The following is a 19,913-nucleotide window of genomic DNA, read 5'->3' on the forward strand; positions in this document are numbered from 1 at the left end:
ATCATTTAAATAAAACATTTGTAGGAAATCATTTTTAAAAATCTGCTGTTTACAAACCTAATGTAAGCAATCTATGCTTATATAATGCATGATAAAATCTAGTATCTTTGACAAGATAGACATAAATAGAATAGTATAGAAAAGTAAATAGTAAATACCATAGTAAAAAAATAAGTAAGAAGAATAGTAAACATCAAGTGTAGACCTCTGAGTTTCAACCAGGTAAATAAAACTTAAATCTTATGTATCTTATATTTTAAAAAAGCTGAGTTACTCTGCTGTACACTTCAAAGTATATTGTCTTCATCAGAATATCTGTAAAGTTTCACAGCTTTTCAAAAATGAAAAAAAAAACAAAAAACCTTAGTGATATGTGCTTTGCAAATGAATCTTTCACAGAACAGGCTCGCAGTATGCGACACTATTATAGAATGCTAATGTAATTACATGGTATCCAGTTAATTAAAACATCAACACAAGGGAATTATTGAAAAAATACAGATGAATATACAGAAATGGCTTTGCACATCCTTTGATAGTTTAAACCATAAATATTAAGGAATAATAATAACCATAACCTATTTATTAAAAATAAACCATGATATTTAACCTTATTAGAAGTTTATCAACATATAGACTGAATCCACGCTTGGCCTCACTGAATGAATTTTCCAGTTTCATATGTGAGATTCGTTGACACTTGACAAATGTAAGGCCTAGTTCATTTTTGCAGCCTTTACTTTTTATGTATTTCTTTGGGGATTTTTGTGTTTATTGTGATACACAATCCCTGTTTGTTTTAGGGCCAACCAGAGTTAATTAATTCGATTCCATCAACAAGAATGAACACCATCACAAGCATTTGGGTGAATTGGCTGTTTATTAATTTGCTTTCGACTTGTTTTACAAAGTGAAATGTTTTTGTTTCCTTATTTTATATTAATTATTTATATATTCAGCTGTAGTACTCAAGTGTAAAATAAAAAAATAGAAAAAAAAGTTAGTAGCCTACTGGAATAGGCGCACCTTACCACTTATTGGAATATTTGTGAATGTGTTTTGGGGGGGAAAACAAACTTTTGAACCACAATCACAATCAGTAAGAGGAAGTATACACACACACACACACACACACACACACAGACACACACACACACTTCATAACTGAGCTAAAACCAGGTGAAATAAGAGTCCAAAATAAAAATGAAAAAACAAGACAAAATGACTAGATAAGATATAATATCTTATGTTCAGTAACATATATAGTAACACTGCCACACTTAAAATGATTCATGGTTATGAGCTTGATCTGCATTTAGAAATCTGAGTCAGTGTCATGATAAACTAGCACAGCAGCTTTCCTAATGTACCATAAATTACTGGACACCTGGGATATTTTGTCTTTACAAGGATGTTATATACATCTGTTGACACTACTACAAATAAGGGTCTGAGTTAAGAATTGAAAAACTACTAAACTGAACATTAGTTATAATTGCTGTACCCAACATATACTTCGCCTTTTTTATCTTGAGGTTTGTTTTAGAGGAAGTAATTGAGTTTTATAGAGTAGAAAACCATAGTGTGTATGACATACTTAGGCACACCTGTAGATTATAGTCTTCCTTTTCCTGCCGAGAAATAACGGTATGTGGCACAACGGCAAAGCACGCACATAAACAATGTCTTTTACACAATCACGGTGACAGATATAAAAATGCATGCCTTTCACACAGCAACCACACTGTCACACAGAGAGCAACTGAGAGAGAGTAGTAACATGACACGAGACATCTGAATTTCCACTGTTTTAGATTTAATTTTTCATCGTGGTCCATTCACAAACATGGCTATAATGTTCAAGGACCCTCGAACTGTCAAAGTACTGTTTCAGAGTTCCCATTAGGGCTCTTAAAAAATCTAAATATTAAATAGGAAAACAAGAACTAAAATAAAATTAAAAGTAGAATTAAAAGTATTTACTGGGAAACAATCTATTGTAAGAAACAGACTCCATATTTCCATATTCATCAACTAAAATACAGCACAGTGATGAGAACAGAACTCTCAAAAGTTTTTAACATCAGCCTTTTTGGGGAAGTCCCAATAACAATAATACAATGCATGAAGTGCCGCTGTGTGTTTATAGTTTTGCTAATGTCTCTACCCAGCATAAGGGTAGGACAGTAAAATAGCCTGTTTGGGCTCTAGCTCCAATTTGTCTAATAGCACCATGTTGTCCACAGCTATTTTTTCAGCATCTGTACTGAGGCGGACTCTGGCCTCAGCTGGCAGATCGTTATTGGAAAACATCATGGTGACAGGTACATCACCCCAGTTTAGGGCAGTGATAAAGCGTTCACTCTGATCCCAGAGGCGGAGGAATGCAAATGAGAAGGTGGCGCTGTGCAGAGGGATGTAGTCTCCATGGAGCAGAGCTCTCTCTTTGCCTCTCAAATCACTCAGGGTCTTAAAGAAACCTCGTACCTCCCCGCGTTCTGCTCTTACAATCTGATAAAGAAAGAGATGAATAAACATTACAGATTGGCGTCAAAAGAATGATTAAACGATGAAAAAGGTTATAAAGCACATATATGCTTCTATTCATAAAAAATCCCAGAATTACTTGCAGAAGTCAGGCTAACGGAGGGTTTCGGTTTTTGTGGCTTTTCACAAAACCTCTTCACAAATCTTTAACCCATGGAAGCAGATGTGTAGGCTATACGCATAAGTATTCAAATTGTCATATCGCATAAGTTTAACAAAAGAAATCAGAATGAACTATGACCATCAGTGGCAAATATACTGTGTTCACAAATCTGCAAGTATTGCTCACTCAGTAATAATTGACAAATTATGTACAATTTTATAACTGCTGATAGCCTTTCAATCTGGATTGCAATGTTGCAACTGTTACAAGTAGCGATTTATTGCCCCATCCCAAAGACACCAAGCCATGTGACACCAAGTTAATGTTTGTCCTGTAAGTAAAATTACTTCCTATTATAATAGGAAATGTAGGTATAATACTTCCAAACTTGCTCCACAGTAAGGAATCATAAAATAATTATGTATTTTATACTAAACTCTTCTTTAAGTGCTGTGTTTATGTGTCTCATGTATTCTGACTGTAAAGACTGTACCAAATGTATGTCTAGTGTCCACATTTTTACTCTGTTTGTGCTCCTAACAAACCTTGGCCAGGTAGTCTGTAGCCACTGATTACCTGGTTCATGTGAATGAAAAGCTATCTGTCCCTGAGGACACAACCGAGAATCTCAGCAATGATGCATTTCTTTCAGAAGTACAGCGATACAACACTAGTTTACTTATACTCACCTTTGCTGTTTTGTTATTTTCATCAGCTAGATTTTCCAAGTCCCAGATCACATGAAGAGATTCCTGGAAAGGGGTATTTGAGCAGAGTTAGTTTGTTCAAGTAACTGGGCACAGACATTTACAGAAAAAGTAAAGTGCATTTTTAAAAACTATGCATCTACATAGAAAAAGTTTATTTTCTCATCTATTTATCTGTCCATACATCCAACCAGCCATCTCCACTCACCCCCTTTTTCAGGCCAACTTCCACTCCAGTGGTGAACACCGGCGTGCCAGGCAGCGTGAAGAGTAGCATATGGTGGAGGCGTATGGGCATAGCTTCAAATGTGGAGATGAGTGGGGTCAGGCTCCAGCCCAGACTGGTTTGTGGGTGACTGGAATACAGCTGGTTGACAGCCAGAGCATGGTCCACCCCAGAATGGACGAGGCTTGGTAGTCCGATTAGCAACAGGTCAACTTCAGATTTGTTAAGAAGCTGAGAGACAGCATCTACAGGTAGACTGGTGACTGAACCAATCAAAGCACTGTGGAAGAGAGGCATATAGCAAGGTAGTTTCTCTGCTCAAATAATACATCAAGTATTCAACCTCAATTTTTCTTACGTGTCATTCCACATGATTAAATTGCAAATGGCTATGGAGCCAAGCTACCAACAGGGGGTGCTATCAACACTGCTTAAAAGTCGTCAATTCAATCACACTGTGTCTCACAACACATCAACATACTCTTACGTTTTCTTGGTCCCTTCCGTGGTGTTGGCCTGAACAACATCCCGAATAGATTGCCAGGTGTGAACTGAGGCAATCTGGTGGAGATCAGACAAAAGGAATCCATCCACTCCTTTATGTCGCCAGTAGGCACAGGCATCCTGACAGAATGGGAGAGAGAAGGGTTCTTTTTAGATTAATGTTATCCACTTTCAGAGCTATGGCCTATTTATGAACACATTTTCACATATACTCTCTCTTATTAGGGCTTACTCTTAGTTTCTCAGCAACAGCAGCTGCATTGCTGAACCAAGCTAGTGTTCTGTTATAGTTGGGTGTCAGATCTAGCACTATGGAGATACCTGAGAGAGGGACACAGAGATAGAGAGAGGGATAGGGAGGGAGAGGGGGAGAAGGAGAGAAAAGGTATGCTTTAATGTAACACCCCCGTGAGATTTTTACCTGGAGTTCAAACTTATGAAACAAACCGGTGAATGCTGCTGCCCAGTACGGAAGAGTGTTAGTTAGGTTAGACTAAACACAGGCACCCAACATGTGTCAGAAAGAGACATTAAAATTACTGACATCCACCTAAATATCAGGTCAGAGGATATGTACACAAAGGCATTCATGCTGCAATGAGATCATTCCTAGGAGAGGTCATTAGGGGTCATGGCTGGTTAAGGACACTCACCCTTCTTGTGGGCTCTTTCTAGCAGGCTGTCCAGGTCTTTCTCCTCACCCACCTCAGGGTTAATGGTCTTCAAATCCAGGGTGGCCAGCTGGTCTACCTGAACACTGTGAATTGGGCCTAGAATCAGCCCTTTCACCTTCAGTTGATTCAGACTGTCCAGCTTCTCCTCCACTCCTGCAGAGAGATCAAGAACAAAATCAGTACCAAGCTACAGCCTGGGCCCTCTGCCAAATCTTTAATCATTAACCGCAGTTATGACTATATGATATTCTGCTCATGAATACCAAAGGTTAAGAACATTTTCTGGTTGATAAGTTTACTGTGGTGACATTGCACAGGTCAATTTTTTTATTTGTTAATTTTTTTGAGTGACTGTGTGTGCACATAACCCCTCTTTCATTACAACTGCCTAACAAAGGCCTACCCAAATTCATGAAAATCCCAGAGAAAGCATAATTTAGTGATGACAGAAGCAGATTGTAAAGGACTAGTTCAGCATGTGATCTCTGATGCCAGAGTCACAAGACAGTCAGCAACCACTGGCAATCATTCATTCTGACAGCTATGACTCTGGCCATGGGACAGCTTGGCATTGCCTGAACACAACACAGAGTAAAGCCTAACCACTATGACTAATTCTCACAGTATTAAATCCACACTGGCAAATATTTAAAGTTCTTTAGTATATTACCCACAGTCCATATCTGCGGTAGTCTTCCCTAAAGCTTTGTAATAAAATGATCATTATCATGCAATATAGTCACTTCAAACATTCTTACTTTATCATGTGATTTCTAAACATGAAGATAGTTATAATATAATATAATATAATATAATATAACTGATTCAACTCAAGAAAGGTTTGAAAATCTGAACAGCAAAATTAGAACATTTGAAAACAGGTAACAGGTAAATGTTCATATTCATGGGGTCATCTGTTCTAGATTAATAAATGTCCTTTTCCACAGTTTTAACACTTTCTGAATCTTGTCCTCTGGCATTATAATTGTATAAAGTCCTGCAGGCCTGCAGGTTTAAGGCCCCTAGACACCCCACCAAGATGTTTCAAGGAAACATTGGCTGCAACCATTCTCAAGATGTATTCCTGGTGAAGCATGCCATTTAAAATGATGCATTACCTTTCTAGATTAAAATTCCTTCAAGGTATTATTTCGTGATCCAAATGATAATACTAATTCAAGTTAAAAGAACAGTTGTATCTACAACATTATTAAAATACCTTTAATGCCTTTGTCTCCAGAGAAGGCATTTAAATCGGATATCTTATAGAGGGGACCCTCATTCCACCATTGCATGTCAGGGATGGGTTTACAGCGAGGAGCCTGAACAATAATCACCACTGCGCCAGCCAGCATGCCCACCCAGCCCAGCCAGAAGAGAACCAGCAAAATCCAGCGAATCCGCACCCACCTGAGGGAATAACAGGTTAATGTGTGTATAGATGAGTGCCGGGACACCTTTAAGGTCACTTGCTAACAGTGAAACTAAGTAAAGATTTTCAAAGTTTCCCCCTTTAAAAAAAAACCCAAAGAAAATAATTCCAATTTGCCTCATCAATGTGTTAAAACACCAGTGCTTTCCTTTTTTTAATGTTACACTCAGTAATTCAAGATAACAATGTGTTTGTGCAGTAACTTGCAGTTACTCAAAATTATTCTTCCTTTAAAAGTGCTTGGGACACCACTATTAATTGGAGAAGGGAATTTAAGCTTTTGGTCCGTTGTCCCTGTGCTAGTCCAAAACACAACTCACAATGATCACTGAAGCTGATCCTGTAAGTTAACAATTAATAGCCCACTGTTGTTTTTCAATGTTTTTTATATTATTTATATAACATGGTTACAATTACCAAGTCTCTAATTCTGAAATTTAAGTGTCAAAAAGATTGCTTTCCATTAATAATTAGCTTAATACTAAACTCTAACCGTCTCTAGTATCGAGAGAGTAAAACATAAAGACAGTAATCTGTCACACATAAGCACATAATCAGAGATGGTGTTTCAAGGTTTCACCGATTATCCACCTGTAATGTGACTGTGTTGCTCAGTACCCATACTAACGTACTATTAAACACGTCCAACCCACTGCCCTGAAGGGTGACATGCAGGGTGACATGCGTACCCCGTGGTCCCAGCAACTCTCATCAGCTCTTCTTTGGACAGGCCGGTGAACTTCACCTCGGCATCCTCCGCAACCTTCACTTTAACGCAGCCGTTTTTCTCGGAGTCTGTCGGGGTCTCCGCGGTCATCGGCTGCTTCTCCTGATCCAGCTCGTTGAGCTCGACCTCCTTCGGTTCTGTCCCTTTACTCATGGTCTGACTGGACAGTACAATTCTTGACGAGAAAACAAGACACGCAGTTAGCTATAGAAGCGGTAAATTAAACTATGGAATTGTCACAGGTTATAGTTAACAGGCTAAACGGTTGGCTAGTTAAAGTCTTTAAAATATAACTTCAAAAAAAAAAACCCTCTCATTATTTTTGCATACGCTCTCGGGACCGTTCACACTGAACTACCCTAACCTAGCTGGCTAGCTACCGTGTGTGTATCTAAACAGTACTCAGCAACAGCATAAACTAGCTAAACTAGTTAGTTAGCGATCTAATTTAATATGTAGACCAATCTTATTATCCACATTTAAATAGCTACAGTTAAAGGTCTAACAGTGGTTCAAATATAAACTAACGTTGGCCCTAATAGTCGGATAGAGAAACACGTAAACAGACAGAAAATCCCAAATTCTGCCCAGCTAATTAGTGGTCTCTACAGATTTAAATTATTTAACAAGTTGTTAATTTTAGATTACCTGTGGAAATATCAGTATGGTGTCAGCGTCCTAACGCAATAAATGTCTTGATAATTTAACCGTAAACACTACGCTGATGTATACTAAACACTGCAAATCAGGATTACCGTCGCTTCAATATATATCCGCCCTCCTGGCAGCTATTGGTTAGCTGAACCGTGTCGGCTATCATCGATATCCTGGGATACGTTTACCAACGTAGGCAGTTTTGCCGAGTAACATACACCTTTATTTTTCACCTTAATACAACGTAAAAATATCAAAACGTCTTTTGCGAAGACGTTATTTTCCAGTTTCATGATCACTTTATTCGTATCTTTTCTACATTACTGAACTTAGGTTCGCATGAATGGATTGTAATGTTTGGAATAAACATTTAGGATAAAAACTACCATTTTAATTCACTGTAATATTTAAGTGACCGGATTACGTTTATCCAGGGATTAGCCTCAGTGAATAAATTGGCCAGCAATTAGCAAATTCTGGGATCTGAAACCTTCTACATCGACTTTACCTGTCAAAAATATTACAGGAATGATTATGATCGAAGTTCAGACTACAGTGTTAGCTGTGTCGGCTTGAAGTCTTTATCACAATCACAGGCTATTCACTGGGGGGGGGGCTGTGTGTGACTATTCTGTGCTGGATCTTAAAGAAATAAAACGAGCCTAGAGTTAAGGTTTCAGTAGCTTGGTTTCCCACTAGGCCTGCTGCAGAATCCTGCTTCCAAAACCATGAGCCAAACTCACTTCTTGTGTCTGATAAATAGTATATTCACATTGTTGTAGCAATTCATACTGAAGATGAACATGTATAAGATACATGATTTCTGTCAGATTTTTACCAAGTTCTTTCTTTTATATATATATATATATATATATATATATATATATATATATATATATATATATATATATATATATATATATATATATATATATATATATGACACACACACACACAGTCCATTGTTTTTGCTTGAGAATTGACAATTATTGCCAAAGATTTTTTTACAGGGTCATTTCTTATTTAAACACACACACACACACACACATAAACTAATTTTTGACCTAACATTTCCCTTTATCCCGTGATGGTATGAGAGTGTCACAACTCTGAAGTATTCCCTTCTAACAGTTCCCTGTGCATGTAGACCCATGTTCATGTCTCCTTACCAACGGAAAAGGAAAAGCCTGTGGATAGTGGTTTATTTTCCCATGGTGTAGTGTGTATGCTGGCCTTTACAGAGATATTCAGCAGGGGTTAGGGTGGATCTGCTCTGAACTCGCCCCCAAGCCCTGCTTCAAAAGCACAAAATATAAATAATGAAAAACTGGTGGAGACTGGTTTAGTCCTGGGCGGTCAACAGGAATATTTTTTTTCCCCTTTCTGTCTGTTATCATTGTCAGGTTACAATGTAGCTTTGTGTTTCCTTTCAGGATGTACTGTATTAACTTCATTTGTATGTGAGACATTGGGTTTCTACAACCTGGAATTAACTACAGTTTTTAGTACCGTGAGTTTACAGGGAATGACAATGACAAAGTATTTTTGCTGTGAACTCAAGTAACTGGAGTTAACAGTTAAAAGATAAATAAGAGTAAAGTATGTAGCCTGCAGAACACGCTCAATTTTTTGTCCATTGTACTGTTGTGCAATAATGGCTTTTTGTGTTAGTCATATTTTATTTTGCTTTATGCTTGGGCCTAAAACAAAAAACATATGATTTGCAGTTCAGATGGCTCACATGGTCTATGCATTGCTAGAAAATAGACATGCAAGCTATTATACACTCATATTTAACTTTATTAGAAACACGTATCTTGTACTCACTCTTACTGGACACTTATACCAATTATTGATATATAAAGTGCACTCATGGTTCTCATATGTTTACAGACTAGCCCTTCTGTTACCAGACACTTGTCTCCAGAGGTCACTGAAGTCACTGGAGTTTTTACAGGTGTCATCCCACAGTATTGCACAAACAGTGGTTCTATGTTTAGAAACTGACCACTGACAAAGAGTTAAAGAATGGCTAACAAATTATGCATTACAACACATTGGGCTAGAGTTTATAACTGTACACCTGCATGGTGTTTCCAATAAATTCATATTTGTAATGAAGTGTGTGATCAGAATATATAACTATATTGTTATTAATATTATAAATCGATTCTAAGCCTCATACTTGTAAAAGGTGTATCCTGGATTGTAAATCTTGAGACAATGACAGCAATCTTTCAATATACTAGTCTTGTCTTTACAAATTAGACTGAACAGCAAAATGTTTGATGTACAACACTTCATATTCAGACACTAACCACTACTGGTGAAATTACATTGGTCAATGATGCGCATGTATGTACATAAGCGATAGGGTAAGAGCCAAAGAGAGTCCATGTGTGTTCTGTATTTGCATAGAAAATATACTCTTCTTGTACGCTTTTTGCTTATCTCAGGACAGCTGCACTGACCTCTTCTTATGGATCTCCCATGTTATCTCATCAGTGTGAACATTGCTTCAACTCTCTACTCACTTTACATCTCCTTTCATCTCTCTATCTTATGTCTTTCTGTTTTTTATTTCTACCTGCTTCTAGCCTTGGGATCAGTTCAAATTGTTGGGATCTCAGCTTAGCACTCAATGACAAAGTCTAGCTTGTCTTCTATCCCTTTTACAGCTTTCACGTCTCTCCTTCTCACACCTCCCACCTCCTCTCGTTCTCCCTCTCTCAGTCTCTCACGGAGAACAATGTGAGTAGTTTTTTTTCCGGGTGACGGGACGGAATGTTGGCCCCTACCATGTTGCAGAGGAGAATTTCAAACAGCCCGAGGGGCATTTTTGTATTGCTTTGCTTTTATATCTGCTATATGGTTTACGCCAAGTATTTAGAGACAGACGCACATGAGACCTCCTCTGAAAAGACTCGTGTTTTCCTCTCTCACTCTTGCCTTAAGATGCTAATATAGCACAATAATACGATTATATATATAGCCTTATTATATATTTTCTAACATATACACTGTGGATACCAATACAGGTTGTGAACCGTGTATTGAAACCATGTACTGTAATGTATTGTAACTGAAATGTTATATATTTACATAGATTATTTGCCAAAGGATGGCTGATTTGCTTTTAAAAAATACTGTTCTTTCCAAGCAAAAGAAGTGTGGATTAATTACAGTTCAGCAGTACACTTGCATTACCTAGAAATCAAGACTATACAATTTTTGCCTGTAGTGCCCTCTTGTGGTATTACTGTAGCTATATTGGTGTTTTTTTTTTCCTCTGGTTCTGTAGGATGGCTTAATGAAGGTGAAACTTTCACAGATTACTCTCTGAGCTGGCGGTGACTTTTCAACTCAAGAGCATGAGTAATAAACAGCAAAGTGTAAGTAAAGTCATTTTCACAATTACAAAAAAGTAAAGGTTAGATCAGTTTTTATGGAGGCACTAAAAATGACAAAAAGTGATATTTTCAGAATCACAAAGACTTTAGCATCACAAAAACTACAAAGAGCTTGGGTAAGAAGGGTGAGAATGATGACCTAGAAAAATTAAAACAACCAAAAACAAATGGGCTGTACTAAAAGGTTCAGACAGGCTTCTGAAGTTTATTCTTTATTCTTTTGCCAGGTGACGTGGGCCAAACTCTAAAGGCAGAAGCTCTCTCAGACTTGTTTTCTTATAGGATCCATCAGGTTTTGTCAAGTAAATGTCCCATTCAGCACCAAACTGAATGAAAGAGTGGAAGAGAGATGAATAAATATAATGAGTGATGAGTTACATTGCAACAAATGCAAAATTACGTTTAGAATGCTGACAGCTTTCAATAAACATGCGGATCTGCACACTTTATAACTATGACCGAGGCTCTTACCTCCATTAACACCTGTCGACAGGCCCCACATGGTCCCACAAAACTGTCTTTAATATCACTAAAATAAAGCAAAAGGAAATGTGTTTGGTAAATTGTTCAAACATAAATGTTTATTCATTTCTTTGCTCCTAAAGAGACATACTGCCTAGCAATGAAAATGTGTAGACTATTACTAGGAGTCGAGTTCCAGTTCTAAGAGTGTTGGAAGCTCTCTGGTTTTGGGGACACAAAGCACACCACACATTTATCAAACAGTAATAAATGTTGCTGTAGAATATTGTAAACTATGTCTAACCATGTGACTGCTATAGCCGTAAAACCTTGGGTCTTACTGTGTGACTCATGTCTTACTGTGTGACTCTCATGTCTTACTGTGTGACTGTCATGGCAATAAAACCTCATTTGACTACCAAAACTGCATATCCTTGTATCTCACCATTTGACCACTATAACCATTAAACCTTACCATGTGACTGCTATGGCTGTAAAACTTCTGTGGCCTTCAGAGACAGCCCTTTGTATGGCTGTTCTCTCTGCACATACTGTAAGGCCATATGAAGCATTCTCTACATTGCAGCCTTACACACACACACACACACACACACACACACACACACAGAGAGCATATCTAGGTATATCATAACAGTTAGATATTTAAGCATTACCATATATTTTAGGTTATATACACTACATGATTGCTTTATTAGGTACATATCATATGCTCTATAGCTGTACTTCAGAGACTGGCATTTAACAGTCAGTGTATCATGTAAATCCTCCACTCTTAGCACCATTACACTCTTATGCTAATTGACTGACTGCACCGTAGTCTTGTACCCTGTGTACATTGTGTTAAAACGTATGAATGACATGGATTTGACCGAAGAGCAGGTGTAAGTCAGATGCTTGTAATATAAATTTATAGTGGTAAATGTACTATTTATGAATACAACAAACTGAAATAAATAAAACACACGCAAGACAGTCGTTGCCTGCCCTTTTTTATTTATGAAAGCGGTTACTGGACAGACTGATTGTGCAGAGCAAAAGACAAATTACCATTAGTCATTAAGCTCTGAGAACACGGAACAGATTGTAAAAGGATTTGTAACCTATAGGCTCAGTTTACATAAAAATACATTTAAAAACACCCTTGAATTTTCTGTGTATTCCCTCTGACAGAGTTCTAACTTAATGGTATCCTTAGATTCTGGCCTAGCATCTACTAAATGCTGTAAATGAAAAGAAATTATAGGTACAGCAATAGAGTAAGTGTCCCTTTAAACTGATAACGTAGCAGCGTGCATTATACTGTATATTTTGGTGTTTCCATATTGAGCTGCACCACTGTACTTTTTGAAATGTAGGGGTTCCACCCAACGTTAAATTTGTTTTGTTTTACCTGTGATTATGGTACCCCCTGAAGTCAAGATTGCAGCACCAACTGGGAAGCGGCTATAGGGACAATAAGCCATGTTGCGTGCCTGCAGGCATTTTGCAACCAGTTCCGCAACTTGCCAGTGGATCAAGAAGCAAAGGAAACAAGATTAAGCAACACCATTATTATTTTTATTAAATAACAAAAGAGAAAGCTGTTTTGACACTTTATGCAATGGTCAACCCTGTCTGCATAAAACTTGAAAACAGCAGAGAGCCTCAAACCGCTCTGCTCGCCCTTTGCATCGATATTTTCAACCCTCAACTTAATACCAGATACGTTGCCCTTCACCGTTCCTGCTTTTTGCTGTGGCATTGAGGCCTATGCAAACTCTTACTAACTGATTTGACATTAACATTATTACTTATGACACTACTTTTTAACCACAAGCTGGTTCGGCTCTTCGATCTGCAATATGATTGGAAGACTGCAAGCACACAAGCTAAGCATATCCTAGACAGAGTTAACCTACTTGTTTTACCTACTTGAAGCACAGCAGCTTAGGTTACAAAGTCACAATTCACTTTCGACAATCTGCTGGGCTATGGGCCTTTTCCATCTAGCCAGTGTGCGCGGCAAAGCAAACAATCGTGTTGTTTTTAAGTAAATTTGTACTTACCAGCCATCGCGACGAGAAAGATAGGGAGATTTTCTAACAGAGAACGTGTAAAAACTCAAAACGTATCTGACGCAATAACATTCCTTAGTACAGCCTAGCTTGATTTAATGTAGGTCAGTTTGCCCACGAACATTTTCATTCGCCGGATCATAGACCCTTCTGTCTCATTGGTTAGGATGCGGTTACGAGTCATTTGATCAGTGGACGGTAGCCTCGCCGGATCATAGACCCTTCTGTCTCATTGGTTAGGATGCGGTTACGAGTCATTTGATCAGTGGACGGTAGCTTCGCCGGATCATAGACCCTTCTGTCTCATTGGTTAGGATGCGGTTACGAGTCATTTGATCAGTGGACGGTAGCTTCGCCGGATCATAGACCCTTCTGTCTCATTGGTTAGGATGCGGTTACGAATCATTTGATCAGTGGACGGTAGCCTCGCCGGATCATAGACCCTTCTGTCTCATTGGTTAGGATGCGGTTACGAGTCATTTGATCAGTGGACGGTAGCCTCGCCGGGTCATAGACCCTTCTGTCTCATTGGTTAGGATGCGGTTACGAGTCATTGGATCAGTGGACGGTAGCCTAGTAGCCAGACAGGTTTCTCAAGTGAAGATGTCAATTGTATAGGCTATATGTAATTACAAATAAGCCAGATTCTTCTTATGTAGCTTTATGTAGCTAAAAAATGTTAATTACAAACAGCATTAATTTGCCAAGTCTTTAAATTCTGATCTTCAGATATATGTTTAAATAAGTATAAGGCCTCTTTCTTTTATGTTTTACAGATGGGTAGTCTAGAATGAATTAATACATATTATAGACCAAATTTCACTTTAATACACTTATACAGGACATAACATATGGTGCAAGTGAACACTGAAAACACACACATCAAAAATAGGTTGTTGAACCAGAAGGCATACAAATAAAGGGTCTTCTGACAGTATTGTTTCCCAGTTGATGAGTCAGTGTTTGGAGGATATATGGAGTAAACCCAGAACGTTCCTGAAAAGCAAGATATTGGCAAGTTGGAAAACACTGGACATAGTTATTTCAGATATCCTAGGAACTACTGGCTTTGTATTAGTAGCATTACATCTAAGAGTGAAATGGTGACGCCCGCGAAGGAGCCCTGCACCTTCTACCATGCGCCTCCTTCCTCTCCAACCAAATCTCCTTCCTCTTTCACATCTTCTTTCTTACCTATAAGAACCCAGCAGATGCCAAAGAGGAGGACGCATGCAGTGCCACTCGTGCAGATTTGGTTCAGGGCTCCTCCATGTAGGGTGTTCTTCACATACACCAGCACCAGTAAAACAACACCACATGCACCAACCAGAACCAGGTAGATAGGAATGTGTGGCTGAAGTGGACACTCATTGAAATGCATAGCTCCTGAAATTGGGTAAACACACAATGGAACAGAGCAAATGTTAACGACAGTGCATGCAATGCCGCATTCAAGGTTTTCCTTAGTAGGCTGGCGAGTTCGTCTGCTTTATGTTAAGTCCTTATGCTTGTGGTTTGTTGAATGTTGATGATTACTGATTAAAGTAGAGCATGCTGATGGAGCATGTGGAAATGTTACATCATACTGTGTTTTAAACCACGGAAATTTGCAGCACAAACAGAATCATTATAATATTGACTAATGACTTATATACTATAAATGAACATTAATCCCATTACCCATTTCTTTAAATGAGATCCAAATAACTTCAAGCTTTAAATGTAAAGTTTGACTTTAAATATAAAACCATTTTTATACAGATATTTGAACAAAAATTTATTTACCTAATCCAGCAGAGGTTATCAGAACCATCCATGCAATCAGATTTACCATCACTAAAAAGTGAAACATCCAACCATAAACTAAGCACTGTCTCAAACACAGCATCCATGGCAAACGTTTCAGTCAGAATTTAATAAGCATAGATCCTACCAATAAATGATTTATGGATGACGGCTCTTTCTGTGGTCTCCATTTTCACTGAATTTTCAGGTAAAACCCACACACTCTCTATATAGCAATCATTCATTCTAGGAATTCCTAGTTCCTACTTAAATAGGTATGTTGCGAGGAAGTAGTATAGCAAAAAGCATCCTTGTTGTTTTACTCTGATGTTGTTGTTAATCTCACTGGCACACTTGTTATTCTCACTAGTAATCTGACTGGGACACTTTCTCAGCACTGTGGTGTCTTATCTTGCATAAGAGATTTGAGACATCTTCCGCGCTGAGGTAAGGGGTTGAGAAACTTTTTCTAACTTCTTTCTGGGGTCAGTATGGTTATAGTATGCAAACTGACAGTAGTCTTGCACACCTCATGCACAATTTTTAAATGTTTATTCCATTTTGTTTTTATGTGTGAATATAATCATTAAATATTACACATGAATGAATACAGGCAATGTCTATCAATGAGATGCCTAAGCTTGTAGAATATATTGACCTGTAGTGGACAAGAATGCAAAAGGATATTGGTTATGATGGACCCCAATACCATTTCTCTTAAGAGATTGTTTGTTTATTTATTTATTTATTGGACAATGACAATAAATGCCACTGTTAGCTGTTAGCTATAATAGAGCCATAGAATGAACTTGATAAAGCACATAACTTTGTAGTTACTCATGTGATGTGAAAAGTTAACTTTACATATTTACACTGGAATTCATTGTTCATATTTGTTCATTTTTTCCATCAGTGCCATTGCTAACAATAGGACATGCAAAATAATGGTGTGCCTGAACCCTAAATGAAGGTGTCATTCAACAATAAGGGAAAACAATAAACAACAAAATGATTCCAATAGATAATCTGTAGATAATGTACAGCTAAAGAATTTGGGTGAATATAAATGGTAAAACGATTCAAAAGGAAAATAACTGATTACTATAATTGATGTGTCTATTGGTGATCAATGTAAAGTTTTGTGACACTGTGATTACTGTAATTTATGTGAAATTTACCAGTTTTTATGTTTAATTCTATATATTGAAAAACAAACCCTCCTTCCCTCTATCTACACCCCCAGAATGTTCCGTCTTATAACACAGTGATGGTAATGTTCAATTAGGGTTTGGTTTTCTTTTTTAACTACATGCTGGCTTTAAACAGAGGATTAAAATATTTGCTTCTTTCAGTGTGTACTGGTGAATGTTTTGATTCTATGATAAATTTGAAATTTAAACAATGAAAAAAATTTAAGTACCATTGGGAGAGACTTTATACCCTTATTCATTTTTAAAATACTGATTTGTCATCATGTTCCTAATAAATGGTATAGTTGTGCTTATGCTGGTGTATATGAATTTACATGTAAAAGTTACACTGAGCACACTAGAATACTCTCTATGATAAAGAATATGGTCTTTGTTAGCCAATGCCTAGTCTACTTATCTTTGAGCACTAACATATTCCCCAAGAGAGGAATAACACAATGGTGCGACATGATATTATGTTTCCTTAAATTAGAATGAGCATGGTGCAAAACCAGGAAATAACATTGTGAAGGATCCTCCTTTGTTTTTTTTTCACAATCCACATTGACATGTAAAAATCCCCATTAACCAATCCCTATTAACAGTCCCTGTTCACCTTTGCAAAAATGAAAACTCTTAAAAGAGGATGCAGTTCAAAAGTAAAGAGAGATTATGTGAATATTTCGTGTGAATATTTCAAGCAGCACAAGGCCACCTATTTCACTTCACACATACTAAGACAGAATAAAATATGTTGAGCTACAGTGCAGAGTAGAGAGTAGCTTTCATTGCTGCCTTAACGTTTACCAAATAACGCTTAGATTGTTGATTTGTTTGTTGATGTGATCTTTGCTATGCCTGAATGCACACAATCTGATTTACTGTCAATAATCCAATTACATGGCAGTTGTAATAACTGGATTACTGATCTACTGTTTGTATCCTAATTACTGTTGCATTGTACACGTAGGAATGGATCATAATTGATCAATACAAACAAGGGAACAAACAAACAATTGTACTGAGCAGAGAACTTAAGTCTACCCATGAACTGGTGACTTTGTTAGATGAGGGTAGACTTTGCCTTTATGAATAAAACCACATACAAACCAGCAGTGCTGCTAACAAAATGTATACCAGTGACATGCCAGAAATATAGTCACAATTGGTTGCAATAAGAAGAAAGAGTTTCTAAAACTTAAGTTAATGGGAGGTAAAATAAATAAATAAATAAAATAAAAATGTTAAAACACGTGCAGGAATTAAAAAAAATAGGGATTGGGATCTGGTTGTCTTCCCGTGAGAATTAAATGGCCCTCAGTACAGTTAATATGATTTTAAATATGAAGTAGTCAATTATGCTCAGTTTACACTTTTATACAACTCTAATTATAACTTTATAAGTATCTTAAAATATATTCTCTATTAATAATCTCACGCCAATGCCAACACTAATAGCAACATTAACATCAACAAACACACAAACATTACCACAAATGATAAAAAGTATACCAGTGTGGTCCAGAAGGCAAATCGTATTGCAGATCATATTGCAGTAGGTAGGAGCATTAATCCCAGACACAAATGCTCTTTGAAACAAGACAGGTGCTGGTATGCTGCTGCCCACCTCAGGAAACTACCTGCAGCACACTCTATTCAATATACAGTGCTTGGGTGGGGTTAAACATTTGTGTATTGTGTGTACTGTGACTGTTTGTTGTCACTAATTGCCCTTTGGGGGTAATTCTTGCTTTTGGGATTCTTAAAGTTTTATTGCACTGAATTGAATTGAATTGAATTGGACTAATAGACCATTTAATTGGGCATATGTCCCAGCTAGCAGTAAAAACTGACCTATGCTAATATTTAAAAGCTAATCAGGTAATATAGAAAAGCTCCTGGCAGTAGAGTGTCCCCACTACAGTCTCATTGTAGGGCCTTAAAACTTTAGTCATTTGTCCTCAGATGTTTATAAATAAATGTTTTAATGTAATTATAATAAAAGTAATTCAAAAGAATGCTGTTTTTTAAAATCTAATTTACTAAATAAAGCTTGTCATTGACTGCAATATCTGCAATATCTTCCATTCTCTCTCTGTAATAAAAAGAATATTTATAGGAAAAAGAGGTTTAAGCATTGAATCAGACATATTAAAAACATAAAACATACAGGAGTACAGAGATTCTGTGTCCTTTCAGGATGATTTGTGTACAGGGCAAAGGTCTATGCTTGGGCCTCTGCAGACTTCTGCAAAGGATCCTGGGTAAACTTCCGCAGTCCTCAGTGTAAGATGTATGATCTCTCCACCAGGATCAGGACTTTACAGAAAAACAGTCCTCTTAGGATAAGGTCAAGAGTAGTCTTCTCTTGGAATGTGGTGGTTCCAACTGGCGTGGGTATTGTAATGCTGAGTGGTAAGGAGGCGGACGCAAGTGCGGAGAAGAGTAAGCTTTATTAGGGGCAAATCCAAAGTCATGGTCGCTAGGGTCATTTTACCCACACGAAGAGTATGAGGATACATGACAAGACCAAGGATTAGGGTACACAAACAACTAAACACAAACAGTGGTTAGAACGGAACAAGCAGAGGCTTGAGTACATGAAGGCGAGAATTAACATACAGGTTAGGGAAAAATAAACACCACTTATATGCATTCAGATATTCAGTGAATAGCCAAGACACAGGGCACCAGACGGGGTTTAACTGTATGAACTAATTAACTCAAAACCAGACACAGGTGAAAGTAATAACTGGCGTGGAAAAACAGACGAGAGGGCAGAGAAAACGAAACCAAGGAACGGAACAACTAGGAAGTAAAGGAGCAGATGTGAGAGGGAAACCATGGAAACAGGGACGCCAGGAGGGTGGCCATTCGTGACAGGTTATGAATATCAGTTTGCATATATTGACTAATGTATGGTTTGGATATTAATGGGGGCGAATACAAACACAATGTGTAAAAGAAGGTGGTGTGAATACATAATCACATAATCTCTCTCTCTCTGTCTCTCTCTCTCTCTCACATACACACACCACTTGTGGGCCAGCAGATCATGAAGAGTGGCATCAAGATCACCAAGATTATCCAGCCACACTGGAACAAATTAGTTTGTGTAATTTCTTCCTGATAAAAAGTCAGGCAGGTGAGCAGGTCCATGATTATTTTAATCACTCCAAGCACCAGCACATACACAGTGGACACTCCTTTAGATAAATCACACCTAAATGAAAAGGTGTGCAAGGCATACACAAGAACAGTTAAGAACCATCTTGATATCTCTAGATGCATTTTATTTCCTTTGAGTGATCTGATGCATCTACATTTGTTTAGCAGTAACCTATAATTCTTTGACATTAAAGGTTCAGTAAGTAAGATTAAGAAGAGCATAGATTTAACTTGAAAATTCAAGTGAGT

At 37.6% G+C, this 19,913-nt stretch overlaps 2 protein-coding genes and 1 long non-coding RNA gene across 3 annotated transcripts; all 3 read right to left on the reverse strand.

Moving 5' to 3' along the window:
• Positions 1 to 1,795: 1,795 nt before the first annotated feature.
• LOC113579831 (amino acid transporter heavy chain SLC3A2-like) lies at positions 1,796 to 7,715 on the reverse strand. Its single transcript, XM_027014019.3, has 9 exons — positions 7,569 to 7,715; positions 6,883 to 7,095; positions 5,981 to 6,171; positions 4,741 to 4,914; positions 4,320 to 4,408; positions 4,071 to 4,207; positions 3,566 to 3,863; positions 3,340 to 3,402; positions 1,796 to 2,511 (listed from the first exon to the last, which is right to left on the reverse strand). Exons 2-9 carry the CDS (start codon positions 7,071 to 7,073, stop codon positions 2,164 to 2,166), a joined length of 1,491 nt encoding a protein of 496 aa, XP_026869820.2. The 5' UTR covers positions 7,074 to 7,095; positions 7,569 to 7,715; the 3' UTR covers positions 1,796 to 2,163.
• Positions 7,716 to 10,999: 3,284 nt separating this feature from the next.
• On the reverse strand, positions 11,000 to 13,673 carry zgc:103586. The gene is made up of 5 exons (XM_027014015.3): positions 13,513 to 13,673; positions 12,858 to 12,968; positions 11,922 to 12,033; positions 11,456 to 11,513; positions 11,000 to 11,310 (listed from the first exon to the last, which is right to left on the reverse strand). The coding sequence occupies exons 1-5, from the start codon at positions 13,517 to 13,519 to the stop codon at positions 11,197 to 11,199; spliced, it is 402 nt and encodes a 133-aa protein (XP_026869816.1). The 5' UTR covers positions 13,520 to 13,673; the 3' UTR covers positions 11,000 to 11,196.
• Positions 13,674 to 14,822: 1,149 nt separating this feature from the next.
• Positions 14,823 to 15,712, reverse strand: LOC145643512 (uncharacterized). Its single transcript, XR_014115954.1, has 3 exons — positions 15,455 to 15,712; positions 15,307 to 15,357; positions 14,823 to 14,907 (listed from the first exon to the last, which is right to left on the reverse strand). It is a non-coding gene; the product is annotated as an uncharacterized LOC145643512 (long non-coding RNA).
• Positions 15,713 to 19,913: the final 4,201 nt, after the last annotated feature.

Source organism: Electrophorus electricus, chromosome 13, assembly GCF_041902795.1.
Source record: "Electrophorus electricus isolate QZ-2024a chromosome 13, ASM4190279v1, whole genome shotgun sequence".
NCBI classification, from domain to species: domain Eukaryota; kingdom Metazoa; phylum Chordata; class Actinopteri; order Gymnotiformes; family Gymnotidae; genus Electrophorus; species Electrophorus electricus.

What these genes read in the sequence shown, in the direction of transcription:
- LOC113579831 (XM_027014019.3), bottom strand. Translation starts at nt 7,073, where the DNA reads ATGAGTAAAGGGACAGAACCGAAGGAGGTCGAGCTCAACGAGCTGGAT. An exon ending in TGGAGACAAAGGCATTAAAG is followed by an intron (nt 4,915 to 5,980) that starts GTATTTTAATAA and finishes ATCTCTCTGCAG; the next exon opens with GAGTGGAGGAGAAGCTGGAC. An exon ending in CTGTTGCTGAGAAACTAAGA is followed by an intron (nt 4,208 to 4,319) that starts GTAAGCCCTAAT and finishes CCATTCTGTCAG; the next exon opens with GATGCCTGTGCCTACTGGCG.
- zgc:103586 (XM_027014015.3), bottom strand. An exon ending in ACAGCCATAGCAGTCACATG is followed by an intron (nt 11,514 to 11,921) that starts GTAAGGTTTAAT and finishes GCTTTATTTTAG; the next exon opens with TGATATTAAAGACAGTTTTG. An exon ending in GTCGACAGGTGTTAATGGAG is followed by an intron (nt 11,311 to 11,455) that starts GTAAGAGCCTCG and finishes TCTTTCATTCAG; the next exon opens with TTTGGTGCTGAATGGGACAT.